Source organism: Nicrophorus vespilloides, unplaced genomic scaffold (assembly GCF_001412225.1).
Source record: "Nicrophorus vespilloides isolate i.1.1-1 unplaced genomic scaffold, Nicve_v1.0, whole genome shotgun sequence".
Lineage (NCBI taxonomy): Eukaryota > Metazoa > Arthropoda > Insecta > Coleoptera > Silphidae > Nicrophorus > Nicrophorus vespilloides.
The window spans coordinates 1-17,424 of NW_017099967.1; the positions used below are offsets into that span (position 1 = coordinate 1).

The 17,424-nt window shown below is 27.1% G+C and overlaps 1 protein-coding gene across 1 annotated transcript in view; it reads right to left on the reverse strand.

The window, feature by feature from the left end:
* Nucleotides 1–323: 323 nt before the first annotated feature.
* The window catches only part of LOC108566362 (ras-related and estrogen-regulated growth inhibitor-like), a gene marked incomplete at its 3' end in the record, with an annotated part of 35,353 nt that continues 18,252 nt past the window's right edge, over nucleotides 324–17,424 (reverse strand). Inside the window, exon 3 of the mRNA XM_017926211.1 lies at nucleotides 324–400. Coding sequence (XP_017781700.1) covers nucleotides 324–400 — 77 coding nt within the window. The remainder of the gene's footprint in view (nucleotides 401–17,424) is intronic.

The window sequence follows — 17,424 nt, forward strand, 5'->3', positions numbered from 1 at the left end:
TTACTTTTATTATTTATTTTATGGTCAACAATCTACAATCTCTCAACAAAATTATTCTCATTTTCTATAGATAATTTATTTGTTTTTTTCTTATTCGAATTCCAAATATTAATAGTAAATTAGAATCTACCTTATTATGAGCAATTTTAAGTTTCTATGTAATTTTGATTCAATTTTTATACTTTTATTATTTATTTTATGGTTAATGTTAAAAAATATAAATATTTACATAAGAAATATACAGAAAAGTAACAAATATTTTAATTATATATTAATGGCATTAATTAGTAGATTAAGTAAAACAAATGGAAATATTGACTTACAGCACACTTCGACGTGTCCAGTATTTCCACTTCCGTCGTAACATTGTCAAATGTCACATTATGTCTGTATAGGAAATCTGCAACAAAAACATAAACAATATAAAGATATAACATTGAAAATAACAGTAAATAATATAGAAATGTACAATAAATTTTAAATATCTATTTTTTTTAAACTAAAGATAATTAATTATAATAATAATATCAAATTTTGTAGGCTTTGCGTAATTCTCTATCAAACTAAGCAACGTTTGTAGGATTTACCATCATTTCGTTTATATACAAAGAAAACAATTTGTAAAATGATTAATGAATATACGAAGTAAACATGCACACCTTTCCAAGCAGTGTATAGTTAATGTGAGTAAAGTAAAACGATGTGTGCAACCCACGCAAGAAACAGGCTTTAAAGCCCAAATTTGGAGTATGACCTATATACTTACCTAACACAACCAAAACTGGTCTAACTCCAATAGAACCGAAACAAATCGAAACTGATGAAATCATTCCACTTTACTCGAAGTTAGTAGAAGTAGAAGAAGAAGGAAAAAAGAATGTTCAATAATTTCTGATTGATCACGGTCAATGTCGGCGTTTTCAATTAACCTACAGATTGTGTAATTAATAACGAGGCAGATATGGGCGTTGCGGATCGCAAATTCGTAATAACGAAAGGTAATTAATTCTTTAAAATAATTTAACAGGAAGTCAATTATCGTAGAGAACAACAAGGTGTACGAAAATAAATAATGAGTGGGGAAAAAAAAATATATAGAAGGCAAGTAAACAGTAACGCAAATGGTTTGCATCTATCCGAGAGGCAATTAATCATAAGAGTCCTGACGGGATTTATGCAATCGTAACATTAGCAAACAAACGATAAATAACACTTGTCGACGCGTTCAGAGCCTTAAACAATTAACACCGTCTACATTGCCAGCCAGTTCGAGCGAAGCAACGACTTCGCACGAATATTTCGAGGCAATTTTAATTATTATTATCCTTCGTCACGATCCTTCGTCCAGGACACAATTTACTAAGTATTTACAATCTTCCTTTTATTTTCACTATAAATTATGTAATTTTTTTTTCACGACAATCTTAATGTCCATCAAGATGGAATTGAGAATTTTATATAGAAATCTCACTTGGAAATCTCATAATCACTAATTATAGAAATATCATTGGAATACCTTAAAAAACCTCATAAAAAATCACTTGCAAATCTTATAGAAATTTAGAAATCTCATAGAAATCTTTTAAAAACCTGATCAATAATAACTTGAAAATCCTATAGAATGTCCTTAGAAATCTCATAATCACTAATTATAGAAATATCATAAAAATCCCTTAGAAACCTCAAAAAAAATCACTTGCAAATCTTATAGAATTTTCTTAGAAATTTCATAGTTACCAATTATAGAAATAACATAGAAATTCCTTGAAAATCTCATAATCACTAATTATAGAAATATCATAGGAATACCTTAAAAAATCACTTGCAAATCTTATAGAAATTCCTTAGAAATCTCATAATTACTAATTATAGAAATATCATAGAAATCCCTTAAAATCCTGGTCAATAATAACTTGAAAATTCTATAGAAATGCCTTAGTAATAACTTGCAAATCTTATAGAATGTCCTTAGAAATCTCATAATCACTAATTATAGAAATATCATAAAAATCCCTTAGAAACCTCAACAAAAATCACTTGAAAATATTATAGAATTTTCTTAGAAATTTCATAGTTACTAATTATAGAAATAACATAGAAATTCCTTTAAAATTTTATAATCACTAATTATAGAAATAACATAGAAATCACATAGAAACCTCATCAATAATAACTTGCAAATCTTATAGAAATTTTTTAGTAATAACTTGCAAATCTTATAGAATTTCCTTAGAAATCTCATAGTTACTAATTATAGAAATAACATAGAAATCACTTAGAAACCTCATCAATAATAACTTGCAAATCTTAAAGAAATTCCTTAGTAATCTCATAATCACTAACTATAGAAATATCATAGAAATTTCTTAGAAACGTCACCAAGAATCACTTGCAAATCTTATAGAAATTCCTTAAAAATTTCATAATCACTAATTATAGAAATCCCTTACAAACCACATCAAAATTAACTTGCAAATCTTATAGAAATTCCTTTTGTAATCTCATAATTACAAATTATAGAAATCTCTTAGAAACCTCACCAAAAACACTTGTAAATCTTATAGAATTTCCTTCAAAATTTCATAATCACTAATTATAGAAATATCATAGAAATCCCTTAGAAACCTGATCAATAATAACTTGCAAATCCTATAGAAATTCCTTAATAATAATCTTAATCCTTAATCTTATAGAATTTCCTTAGAAATCTCATAGTTACTAATTATATAAATAAGATAGAAATTCCTTAGAAATCTCATAATCATTATTATAGAAATAACATAGAAATCCCTTAGAAACCTCAACAAAAATTACTTGCAAATCTTATAGAAATGCCTTAGAAATCTCATAATTACTAATTATAGAAATATCATAGAAATCTCATAAAGAAAATCACTTAGAACTGTCTAAAAGATATTAATTTATTATTGTATAATATTAACAGAAATAATTACAATTTAATTTCTGAAAATTCTGCTGGAATTCGAATAAGAATTACTCCAGACACGAAAATAATCTATGCAGTTTTTTTCCAGTCTGTTTATATGTTTGGCATTTGGTATTTGGAATAAATTATACTTTAACTTCCCGTCTAGACCTAATTTCGTGCACATCTGCTATTTTACGTTTTTATTACTACGTTTCATTCATTGTTCGATTATTTTCATTCATAGTTTTGTGCACGTACGCATTTTTTTGTTGCATTCCTTTAAACTCCTCGAAAATAGTATTTTTTCCAAGAATAATTTATTCTACTATTTTATGAATGAATAGACGGATTTATTTTGTTAGAATTTATATATACTGTGGTTGCATAACTTATTTATCAATTTATATAACAAAATCAGAAATTATTTTTTCTCTCTAATTAAAATTTAAATATTAATTATAAACAATGGCTTTAATTTGTATTTTCAATATATTTTTATATACATACATTAGTAAGAAGTAATAAATCGAATAGTGCGGCTTCGATCAGTCCGGATTCACTATATTCCGGTTTAAAAAAAAAACTAAATTTTAATTGTTTATAAAAGCATCTTTTTTTTGTAGTTTTTATACGTTTATACAATTAGATCAGTTTCAAACAGTCTGATTACCCGCACTATACGAGATATTACTTTATTATGAAAATCAATAAAAGTCAACAACTTTATATAATTAAATTAATTGATCTTTCTCTCATAAAATTAAAATTTAAATATTAATTATAAACAATTGCTTTAATTTGTACTTTCAATATATTTTTATATACATACATTAGTAAGAAGTAATAAATCGAATAGTGCGGCTTCGATCAGTCCGGATTCACTATAGTCCGGTTTAAAAAAAACTAAATTTTAATTGTTTATAAAAGTATCTTTTTTTTTGTAGTTTTTATACGATTATACAACTAATTCGGTTTCAAACAGTCTGATTACCCGCACTATACGAGATATTACTTTATTATGAAAATCAATGAAAGTCAACAAGTTTACATAATAAAATGATAATATTGAAATGAATGTGTTTGTGATTGATAATATTGTTTAAAAATGATTGGCCTACACAAATAAGTGTGTCTAAAAAATTGATTTTAAAAGAAAGTCGAGCTTTCTATTGGGCGTGAGTGTAGTTAGCGTCTATATACTTGCTCTCAGGTTCATCTTTTCTAAAAAAAAAAGAGGCCTCAAACACCCACAATTTTTGGCGTTTTTGGAAACTGGACGATCGTTCCAATTTAACTTCGTCGAAACGCCTTCATCGTTTGTAAACCTATAAATATATTTAGTAACGAAATCCTTATATCTATATATACACATAAATTTTCGATCGTGAGCTACACTTTCGTCGTGTAATCATAATAATTATTATACCAGTTTCTAATGTATTTGCCATTGTTTGTTTCAGCGACCGTCAGTTTCCCCATTGAATCATTTTAAAAATCCTTCAATTATAAAGATTTATCGCTCTCCGCCTCGCCAATTCTTTTTTTTCTTCATCTTTGTTTTCTTCATCTTCTCAGCATCTCTTTTTCTCTTAGTCTTTTCAAACGGGACAGAAATGATGATGATAATGAAGAGTGGAGTACATGCTAATCCGGCGTGATTTTATCTCGTTCGTAATTAATGGTTCTCCACTCATTTTCCTCCGCGCAGTTTTCAAACGTGAGCGATAAATTCCAACTTTTGTCCATTGATTTTCCTTTCATTCAAAGTCACTTCTTTCTTTCCTTCTTTCTTCCTCTCCGCGTTTGTCTCCGCCGACCAGACTTCGCTGCACTTTCATAATCATTCCAAAAAGGAATTCCGTTTGGTTTCCTGCACCGATTATTGATCACACGTAATCTTCTTAAGATACGTTCATTTTTTAATGCATTTATTTATAAAAAAAATACATAAAAACAAAGATTGAAGAAATTAACATTCCGATTTCAATTTCCTGAACTTTCTTAATTTATTAATATTCACAAAGTTATTACTGCAATAATTATAAATTTTCAATATTTTTTTTATATTATTTTCTCTAGCATAAATTTCTCTTAAAATGAAGAATCATAAAATTTCTTGAATATTAAAATTTAGTTCCAACTTTAATAATTCTATATTTTTTTTTTCATTTTGTATCCAATTCTATTACTTTTCGCAAGTTTCTTGTTAGAAATCATTACAAAATTGATTAATTTTTGCGTACATTTCTAATATAAATTTAATATTCTTTTATTTCTTACAAAAATTTTAATTAAATTGTAATTTTTCTAAACATATAAACTTTTCTATATCCAATTTTATTAAATTGTATTAATTTTCGCAATTGCTTGTTAGAAATCAGTACAAAATTGATTAATTTTGCCTAAATTTTTTAGTTAATTTAATTTTATATTATTTTTTTATAAAATATACAAAACTTTCTTAATTTATTAATATTCACAAAGTTATTACTGAATAATTACAAATTTTCAATATTTTTTTTATATTATTTCCTCTAGCACAAATTTCTCATAAAATGGAAAATCAGAAAATTTGTCTTTGTACTAAAATTTAATAATTCTATATTTTTTCATTCAATTCTATTAAATTCTATTACTTTTCTCAAGTTTCCTGTTAGAAATTATTACAAAATTGATTATTTTAGCGTAAATTTCTAATATAAATTTAATATTCTTTTATTTCTTACAAGATACAAAAATTTTAATTAAATTGTAATTTTTCTAAACATATAAACTTTTCTATATCCAATTTTATTAAATTGTATTAATTTTCGCAAATTGCTTGTTAGAAATCAGTACAAAATTGATTAATTTTGCCTAAATTTTTTATTAATTTAATTTTATATTATTTTTTTATAAAATATACAAAACTTTCTTAATTTATTAATATTCACAAAGTTATTACTGCAATAATTACAAATTTTCAATATTTTTTTAAAATTATTTCCTCTAGCTCAAATTTCTCATAAAATGGAAAATCAGAAAATTTGTCTTTTTACTAAAATTTAATAATTCTATATTTTTTCATTCTATTAAATTGTATTAATTTTCTCAAGTTTCCTGTTAGAAATTATTACAAAGTTGAATATTTTTAGCGTAAATTTCTAATATAAATTTAATATTCTTTTATTTCTTACAAGATACATAAAATTTAGTCAAATTGTAATTTTTCTAAACATATAAACTTTTCTATATCCAATTTTATTAAATTGTATTAATTTTCGCAAGTTGCTTGTTAGAAATTAGTACAAAATTGATTAATTTTGCCTAAATTTTTTAATTAATTTAATTTTCTATTATTTTTTTATAAGATATACAAAATTTAATCAAATTGTAATTTTTCTAAACATACAAACTTTAATTCACTTTATCTTAGCTTAGAAAAATGAAAATACAATTATTTAAACATAAATTTGCTAATTTTGCACATAAGAAATTATAAAAAAAACATCAATTTTCCTATGAATTTCTTAAAAAAAAAATAATATTTAATAAAAATTGAAATACTAAAATATTATTTCAATTAAATAATTTTTAATTTCGCTTTTTGGAAATATTTAATGAAATTTTCTTACTTCATTATTTCTTTCTTTATATTCAACTGAAACTTTACTTAAGTGATTTTTAATCAATAAGGATAACAACTAACTTTTTCACCTACCAAATTAAAAAGAAAAGAAGGCAACAACCCAGAGGTTTTCATGTAATATATTTGGCGCCAGTTTTCTTATACAATTGGAGGTAGTCCTTGGTGTCATGTAATTTAGCCCAAGTATGTCGTGGCCCTCGATGTTTGAGAAACCATGATCTACAGATTATTTCAATGCAACAGTTGAGCCCGGTTTTTTTATGAATGGTTTCAGTAATTTAACAGCAGATCAAGAGGGATTATATAAATTAATGTAATTTAGTGCTAAGATAATTCCGTTTTCATAATGTTTATGTATTTAATTAACGTAATTAAGTTATAGCACGTTTTTTGTAATTGAGAATTTCATTGATAATTTTAATATCTTTATAAATACTCGAATTTCAACTATTTCATTAATCAATTTTAGTAATTTATAACATTTTTAAAGATATTTAAATAAAAAAAAACTATATAAATCATAAGATTTAAAGAAATTAAAAAAAAATGAAAAATTACCAAAAACTAACTTAAAAATTCCAATATAATTGTGGTAATATTTGTTTCATTTGTAAAAATTTGTCAATCAAAATCCAAGAATTAGCAATTTAGTATACACAATGCACGTCTAAATTAGTTCCAGACTTTCAGGCATTATTATTGATCACCCATTATGAAATGAGCTTGTCCTTCTTCCTTGTACTCACGGCCTCCTTTTGCCTTATGCCGTTTTGCTGCTTGTTCGAATGTTCTTGGAATAACGATTAAGGAGGACTGGGCTCGTTCGTTCAAACACAGCTGAAATGTTTATTGATTCGTGTCCGTGCAAAACTAATGAACGATGCAGGAAAATAAATAAATTTTAAACAAGAAAAAAAAAAAGAGAAGGAAAACGCACAGCAGGACTTCAGACAATATTACGAATATAATGGGCGAACATTACCGAACGGGAACGCTATTATTGATTGCTGCGGGAGGAAATTTCATTATTACTTTACGTTTGCGCAAAATATTTAAAAGCGGGATGGAATGATTTATTGTGATTTAAAAGATCATGCGAAACTTTCCCATGGAAAGGCGATCTGTCTTTGTTGTGTGTTCAAAGCGCAGATTTCTGTCTGTATGTTTATATATAAATAAATGTGTATATGTGTGTGTGTGTTTGAGTGAGCGCTGCGGCAATTATGCAATGTTTACTTTATTACATATTATTGTTGAATGCGTTTTCTTGAACTTCCCGGATCATTAAATGCCTGCAAAATTTTGCAGAGAAATTTCGTTATTAAAACGATTTTACTTTCAGAGCTTAAAGCTTTGAGTTTAGGTGGTTTTCGTCCTTTATGCGTCGTCCTACGACCATATTTAGTGATCGTAACTATCATATATTGTTTGCCTTCGTTCCGACTCTCCCAGCTTTCATCCACGAAAGGCTCTGACTCATCTTCAGGTATTATTATTATTAGCAGATTGCTGTAACAACACCTATTCTCATCCTAAACTGTGTAAACACAATCGAGTTTTAATCAAAAAGCTGTAATAATGTACTCAATTCCATAAGTGATTTTAGATACTTTTTTTTGTTGTTAGTAATGAATAAACGTTCTCCTATAACAGAGGTTCCCAAACTTTTTTGTGTCGTAGACCCCTTGCCATGTTTTACCAGATATAGATTTTTTGTAAATATATTATATTGGACATTTTATTTTTTGTAAATTTATTATTTATATTCGGACATCTTTATAATTATTAAGATCTTTGCTCTGAGACTGCGTATGCTTGTAACAAGATGATACTGGTATATCATTATGTGCAGGTTTTTACAAGTTCAAAATGTATTGCGACCACAAAGGAATGCCTACATCCTACAACTTACACAATTTTATAAACATATATAATATTTTTTTTACTTCATAAATACTTTTACTATTGAAATCCCGACGTTCGAAATCCCGACTGTATCGAAATCCCAACATTCGAAATCCCGACTATATCAAAATCTCGACAACCATAATCCCGACTGTATCGAAATCCCGACAGTGTCTTTTATTATATATATAATTTATACATAATTTAATAACGAGTAGATCACATCTACTATTATTTAATATTAATAACAATAAATTAATTTTAATTTAGAATATTTCTTAATTTTAAGTTTTATTAAGTCAATGAAAACAAATACAATAATAAATATATATTGTTATTAATAGTTAATAACAACAATTAATAATCTCAACTCCCCCCGTTATATTCTAGAAATAAAAAACTCGAGCGATGAATTTTTAAAATTATCTTTATTATAATACAAAAATTAATAAAATAATTATAATGAAACACTATACTCATATATAATAAAAGACACTGTCGGGATTTGTTTACCCGCATTTATGGTTGTCGGAATTTTGATATATTCGGGATTTCGATACAGTCGCGATTTCGAACGTCTGGATTTCGATTGCCACCGGTTGAGATCCACTATCTTGGACCCCCATTTTCATTTCATGGACCCCCAATTTTTTTTTCGCTGACGTAGACCCCTTGCATGTAGTCATAGACCCCTGGGGGTCGATATAGACCACTTTGGGAATCACTGTCCTATAAGTTAAGTAAAGGAGAAGAGAGAAAAAAGCTGGAGGACTTTCGAAAAGGACTGTTGAAAGTTTAGTTAAATGCTTCGTGCGAAATTATGATTTAATGAATTAGGAAGTGGTCGCACCACAAAGGTAACCTTCCCTTTTTCCGAAACCGTTATTCATCCGCCGGTGCGCGCCTTCCCATTTGATCTTTGCGAAAAATTAATGGAGGAAAGTTTCCATTGCGTTTAATTAAATTTGAATGAGAGGACTGATCTCCTCCCACTTTTACTCGCTGAAAAGGAGTTTATTTAAATTTGCAAAACGCGGAAACTATTACATTTTGTATACCTAGAAGTATAAAGGTGTCCCAGGATGAATATGTAGAAATGCAAAGCGTTTACTTTAATTCCTGTTCCATGTTTACCGGCAATTACGTCGTCTCGGACAATGAGGGAATGCAGGGGGACCTTTCGTTGGTGCCGTTTACCTTCGGAAAGGAAACGGTCTGTAAGAACGACACCGATGAGAGAGGAAGAGGATTGTTAGGTGAAGGTGAATTATCCGAAGACTAATTGAGGTAAAACGAGACCTCGAAAAAATTCTCAAGTTTGCTTGAATTATTGAATAAAATTGAGATTATTGAAAATTTTGTATTGGAAAGTAGTTGCTTGAAAGAATTGTAGAAAACGAATCAGTTCACCCCGAGGACAGTGTCCTTCTGACATGCAACAAAAAATCAATTGTTTGTTTTCTGTGCTGTCTGCGTGCATGCATTTGCAAGACCCGAGGTGGTAAAAGCTGGGAACGTCCGTATCCGTTCGGTATAATGCGGGATTCTGTTTGCAATTGAATCAGGTGCGAGGTTTCTCACCTAGGAAACTGGACGTCTCACGAAAATTTGATGGATTGAATGAGGTCTCTTTTTATTAATCTCCAGAGCAGATGGAGGAGACGAGGGTTGCTTTCAAGTGTTCGCAAAAGAGTAATTCATAATTGCGTTAAAGAGTAAAGGTAATTCAATTAGAAAGTGGATCGAGAAAGGAAGAAAAGAAAGAAGGGAAGTTTGCATGTTCCCGTGTGTAATGTATAATCCAATAAGTGAATGAGTGTCTAAGAAGTGCTGTAAATGTCAGAAAACAATGCGGACGGTAATAATAATGCGCGCGTTCTGGGTTTTGTGAAGGAGAGGAGAGAAAGACCGTTTATGCATGTAGCGTTTTGTGATATAAACAATCTGATGGACCCGAAGGAAAACAAATAGAAACTTCACTTCCTCTTCGATTGAGTGCAAGTGACCATTAGCACTGTGTGTGAGTGTGCAGATTGTATGGGCTTCGTAGCCTGAGGACCCGCATTTATTGGCCGCGTGTTGTTCTGTTCCTGTCTGGCCTCTCTTTCAATGTTAATACGCCTAAGTTTAGATTGTCGTACCCTGTGCATTCGTAATGACTCCAATATACTTTTCAAACATAAAACTATAAAAATCTCAACTACAACCAATACTTTAATCAACGAATCAACATTGAGTCAAATATGTTAATAATTTCAGGAATGAAAAACTTCTTACTTAATAGATACGATTTATACAATGAGTCAAACATCTCTTAACAATTTCAAGAATGAGAAACTTTTTACTTAATAATACGATTTATACAATGAGTCAACATCTCTTAATAATTTCAAGAATGAGAAACTTCTTACTTAATAAAAACAATTTATACAATATGTCAAACATCTCTTAATAATTTCAAGAATTAGTAAATTCCAATTTTAATATTTAGGTTTTATTCAATGAATCAAATATCTTTTAAATAATATCAAAAACTTCCAACTTATTTCGTTGAAATATATTCATTGAATTAAATATTTCATGACGACATTTGTTAGCATTGTACAATTGTAAAAGTTGTCACACATAACATTTGCATTTACGTAATTAAATTGGTTCATCTTCTAGAAGTACTTGTACAAGTTGTCATGAAACATACAAGCTTTTGGAAGTTATGATAAATTGAATTTATAAAAGTGTTACAGTTTTCTAATTATTCTATAAAATTACAAATATTTTTATTGGATGATTTTTCTATATAGTTATTACAAGAAAAGTGTAAGTTCCTCACTGTTGCTAGTAGACTCATTGGAAAGGTAATAATTTATTATTTAATCTGCATATTTGATTATCTAATTAATATTTGAGTGTATTAAGTAATTAAATAAAAAGTTTTTACGCGAAATAAATTTAAAATTATTGAAAGCTTTAACTTGTATTTGAGTTAAACACACATAAAGTTGTCATGATACATACAAGCTTTTGAAAGTTATGATAAATTGAATTTATAAAAGTGTTACAGTTTTCCAATTATTTTATAAAATTACAAATATTTTAAACTTTTTTTGATAATTGGATGATTTTAATATGATTATTACAGGAAAAGTGTAAGTTCCTCACTGTTGCCAGTAGACTCATTGAAAAGGTAATAATTTAATATTTAATCTGCATATTTGATTATCTAATTAACGTTTGAGTGTATTAAGTAATTAAATAAAAAGTATTTACGCGAAATACATTTAAAATTATTGAAAGCTTTAACTTGTATTTGAGTTAAACACACAGAAAGTTGTCATGATACATACAAGCTTTTGAAAGTTATGATAAATTGAATTTATAAAAGTGTTACAGTTTTTCAATTATTTTATAAAATTACAAATATTTTAAACTTTTTTTGATAATTGGATGATCTTTTTTATATGTTGTCAGTAGACTCATTGGAAAGGTAATAATTTAATATTTAATCTGCATATTTGATTATCTAATTAACGTTTGAGTGTATTAAGTAATTAAATAAAAAGTTTTTACGTAAAATAAATTTAAAATTATTGAAAGCTTTAAGTTGTGTTTGAGTTAAACACACAGAAGATAATTGATTGCAAACATCCGGATGCACGAAAGAAAATAGGAACAGCAAAAATTTGCAAATATAGACTCGAATGGGTTTGTATTTGACGAAGTCCGTCCTTTCTAATGCGGATCAATTTGTCGATAAAGCTTATTAAAATGCAATAGCGAATCCGTATTGAGATAACGCTGCGACGAGAGGAACGAACGTATTAGTTGGGATTAAGAGAGAGAGAGAAAGAGGAGGATGCTGGAGATATTAAGATGCAAACGGGCGCCTGACCATAACAGATATTTGACGATGCAGATCCGTTCCGTACAGTTAGAATATATATATATAATGTAAGTGTGTGTATCGGTTCGAATATCGCTCAGACTCAGTCAACTTCCGCTCTCTGCACACGATTGTAACGATGATTCCGGCAAATTTGCGCAAATTACGGTAGCGCGTTTAACGTCATCGCCCGTTCGCTTCCGCGATTTATGGTCGCCTTCGGTCTTCTGGACCAAAGAGCGGTAATCAGACGTACGGACTCTTCTGATCTGTTAACCACGAATATGCACGTGATATTTAGATGTATCGCAAGAACATTCAATTTTGGAATTAATTGGATAACCGCAGGTTAAATATTAACCCAAATTATATGACTAAACTAAACCGAAACTTAAATGGACAGAATCAAAACGTTATTGGTATAAACGCATGTAGGCTGGATCCTCTTGCATTTGCTCTTTTCAAGTAGAATAAGTAATTATTTCTATCTGCATTAAGTACTGAAAGTACTTGTACAAGTTGTCAAATAAATTATTCGAATTTATTAACTAAATTCTTATACTTGTGTTATTGGAACAAGACATATCAATACAATAAGTAACATGTATTCTTTAAATTGATATATGCATCAGAAGTACTTGTACACATTGTCAAATACATCATTTATTTACTACACAACTTATACTTAATTGAAACTGGTTATGCAAGTACTACTACAAGTTGTCAAATAAATGTTTCGAGTTTATTAACTCACTTCTTATACTTGTGTTATTGGAACAAGATATATCAATACTATAAGTAACATGTATTCTTTAAATTGATATATGCATCAGAAGTACTTGTACTAGTTGTCAAATACATAATTTATTTACTACACAACTTATACTTAATTGAAGCAGGATATGCAAGTACTTGTACAATTGTAAAAGTTGTCACACATAAAGTTTGCACTTGCGTAATTAAATTGGTCCATATTCTAGAAGTACTTGTACAAGTTGTTAAATGCATGATACATATTGCGGTTTTCAAGTAGAATAAGTAATTATTGCTATGTGCATTAAGTACTAAAAGTACTTGTACAACTTGTCAAATGAATGATTCGAATTTATTAACTCAATTCTTATACTTGTGTTATTGGAACAAGACATATCAATACAATAAGTAACATGTATTCTTTAAATTGGTACAAGCATCCGAAGTACTTGTACAAATTGTTTACTACATAACTTATACTTAATTGAAAAGTACTTGTATAATTGTAAAAATTGTCACACATAACAGTTGCACTCGCGTAATTAAATTGGTCCATGTTCTAGAAGTACTTGTACAAGTTGTCAAATGCATAATAGATATTGCACTTTTCAAGTAGAATAAGTAATTATTTATATATGTATTAAGTACTGAAAGTACATGTACAAGTTGTCAAATACATAATTTATTTACTACACAACTTATTCTTAATTGGAACAGGTTATGCAAGTATTTGTACAATTGAAAAAGTTGTCACACATAACATTTGCACTTGCGTAATTAAATTGGTCCATGTTCTAGAAGTACTTGTACAAGTTGTCAAATGCATGATACATATTGCGCTTTTCAAGTAGAATCAGTAATTATTTATATATATGTATTAAGTACTGAAAGTACTTATATAAGTTGTCAAATACATAATTTATTTACTAAAGAACTTATACTTAATTGAAACAAGTTATGCAAGTACTTGTACAATTGTAAAAGTTGTCGCATGTAACATTTGCACTTGCGAAATTAAATTGGTCTATGTTCCAGAAGTACTTGTACAAGTTGTCAAATACATAATTTATTTACTACACAACTTATACTTAAGTGAAAGAGGCTACGCAAGTAATTGTACAAATGTAAAAGTTGTCACACATAACATATGCACTTGCGTACTTAAATTTGTCCATGTTCTATAAGTACTTGTACAAGTTGTCAAATGCATGATACATACAAGCTTTTTAAAGTTATGATAAATTGAAATTATGTAAGTGTAAATACAACAGCAATGAAAATGTAGACTTCTTCCATAAGAATTATTGCTACAAGACTGTAATAGTAACAGTATTATTATTGTATATGCATTTGTTGTTGAGACCAGATCTAAGTGATTTTATAAGACATTGTTATGCTGCGATTACATAGAACTTAGCGGTGTGCGAGAGTAGTTGCTGAATTTTTGATAGCAATATACCGCTAACCATTATATACAATTGCATCGGAGATTGAACATATTTCGTTACTTGAATGCACAAAATGAAATTAATGATAAACTTACTAGTTTTCGTACGGTAATCACAGAAATCACGTAATTTGCACAGTTTTATTTACTTTAAACAAATATACTGTATTTTATTAGTTTTAATACAATTTTTTTTATAGAAACAAAGTAATTGGAAAAGTTTAAAAAATTGTAAAGAATTATATAATTAATTTAAATACAGTAATCACAAAAATTATATAAGTTTAATTATATCATATTTACTGATAGTAACATTATTTATTTAATTACATAATTTACAAAAAAAATAAAAAAATTATATTACATTTTTTCAGATTATTTTTGAATTGAAACTTATAAAAATGTTATAAGTTACAAAGATTTAAAACTTATAAATAATTTTATAATAAATTAAAGTATTTTGATGTTAAGTTGGTGTAGCATTGATAAAGTTCAAAGAAATTGGTCAAGTTTATTAAAATTATCTAAACAAAGTATGAATAATATTTAGAAATAGGAAACGCCTGGCAAATTCATTACGTAATCCCGTTTATGTGCAAGTTTGTATTTTAATTTTTGCAATAAATTATCGGCATCAATTGTTGATAGTCGTACACCCACAATTCCGGCATATATATATATGAATTTAATTCGCAAGGTTTTCAGGTCAGACAGTCCTACGCCGTCCGCACTGATTGCGTACCTTCAAAAGATCATTATTATGCAATTTCTAAAGTGCGCCTTTTTCAACTTTATCTCAAACCATTACACGCCCACGATCGCAACAATTATTTTCAACAGTTTTGCCCCCAATTTTCGCATTGACGTTTTCACGATACACGTATTAATAATACTACTACCTTCATATCATTTATGAATCATATTTTCATTTTTTTTTAGAACGTTTCCTTATGTACTATTACGACTGTTGTAATATTCTCTAGTTTCGTATCTATATTCAAAATATTGCAATGAAAATAAGGAAGTGTTTGTATACATTTAATATTATACAGGGTGACTCAATTGAAATACAACTTTTCATAACGCTGTATTTTTTCTATTTGAAATTGTATTTTACTGAACCAAAAGCATTTGGATCAAAAGTTATTGCAGTTTTAAGTTGGTTGAAGTTCAATTGCGATAATGCAGGGTTATTATCTAATTTTATATACAAAAATGAAAATGTGTTTAACATTTGTAATAATTTTAGGAAATATACAAATATTGAATGTACATATAGTAAGAATTTAAGTTATATGATTTATGAGTTTTTTTATAAATTGATCTAATTGAATATAAAAATATTGATAAATTCAAATATTTTTGAAAAACATTGAAAGTATAGCAAATACTGATTTTTTTTTAATAAACTTAATATTAATTAGAAGCAAATAAGTTATATTATTAGATAATTTTTCTACTCTAACAGCATAAACAAAAAATTATATATTTTAGATGAATCAACAAAAAATAGTAATTTTCTGAATTCAATTTTCACAATTTATATAAGAACTGTCAATGAAATAGCAAATTTAGATAATCAAAACTAAATTAATATGAATTCAAATTAGTATTCTACTTTAGTTGTACGATATATGAGTTATTTTTTTAATAAATTGTTTGAATTGAAAACAAAAATCCTGATGAAACCATGAGATTTACTACTTTACTATTTTTTTTAAACAGTAAATCTTGAAAATGTATAATAAATTTTATTCTATATAGAATTAAATAAGCTATATTATTAGATGATTTTCTATTCTTTAATAACATATACAAAAAAATATATAATTTAAATGAATCAACAAAAAATAGTAATTTTCTAAATTGAAATTTTAAAATTTTATTAAAAAATAGCAAATTTAGAAAATCAAAGCTAATTTAATATGAATTATAATTGTTATACTACTTTAGTTGTATGATTTATGAGTTTTTTTTTAATAAATTGTTTGAATTGAAAATAAAAATCCTGATGAAGAAATTAACTTTATGTTTTTACGATTTGCTTTTTAAACTAACAAATTCTATATAAACCTTATACCTTATAAAATCCAATGAACTATATTATTAGATGATACTGTATTCTATATACCAAAAAAAAATTAGATGAATCAACAAAAAATATTAATTTTATACTTTTATTGATAATTTTAGCAAATATTAAAAATGCATATCAAAACTAATATAATATGAATTCAAATGAGTAAATAGCTTTAATTGTGAGATTTTTATGAGTCACTTTATAATGAATTTAATATAAAAAAAAATCTAAAACTGCTACATTTTTTAGGAATTTATCAAAAACTGCTAATAAAATACTCAATATTAAATATCAACGCTAATATAATTATAATTCTAATTAATATTTTGCTATAAATGTACAATTTTTATGTTTTTTTTTTAATTGAATTAAAATTGAACTTTTTTGTACGTATTTACTGAAAACCCGGCTCCGTGATTCCAAATAAAATCATTAATTTTTAAATTCCGTTTTGTCTTTTGATGATAAAACTGTTGGAAGCAACTAATGTAAATTGAAGTATTTTTAACAATAGGTAATGTTGAATAATCAGAAAAAGCAAAAAATATGTTTTTTTTGTGATTTGAATAAAACAAAAATTTTGAAAAAAAATGGACTGGAAAGGGTTTAAAATATTGCATTTAATACAAATTGATATTAAATAGAGTAAAAAAATTGATAACATTATATTCTATACTTCAATAATAATATAATATCTAATATAATAAAAAAAGTGACTAATGTGGAAATTTATTTTAAAAAAATGTGATTGAAATTAATAAGATAATTATTTGGACACCTGCAAGAATCACGATTGGATTCT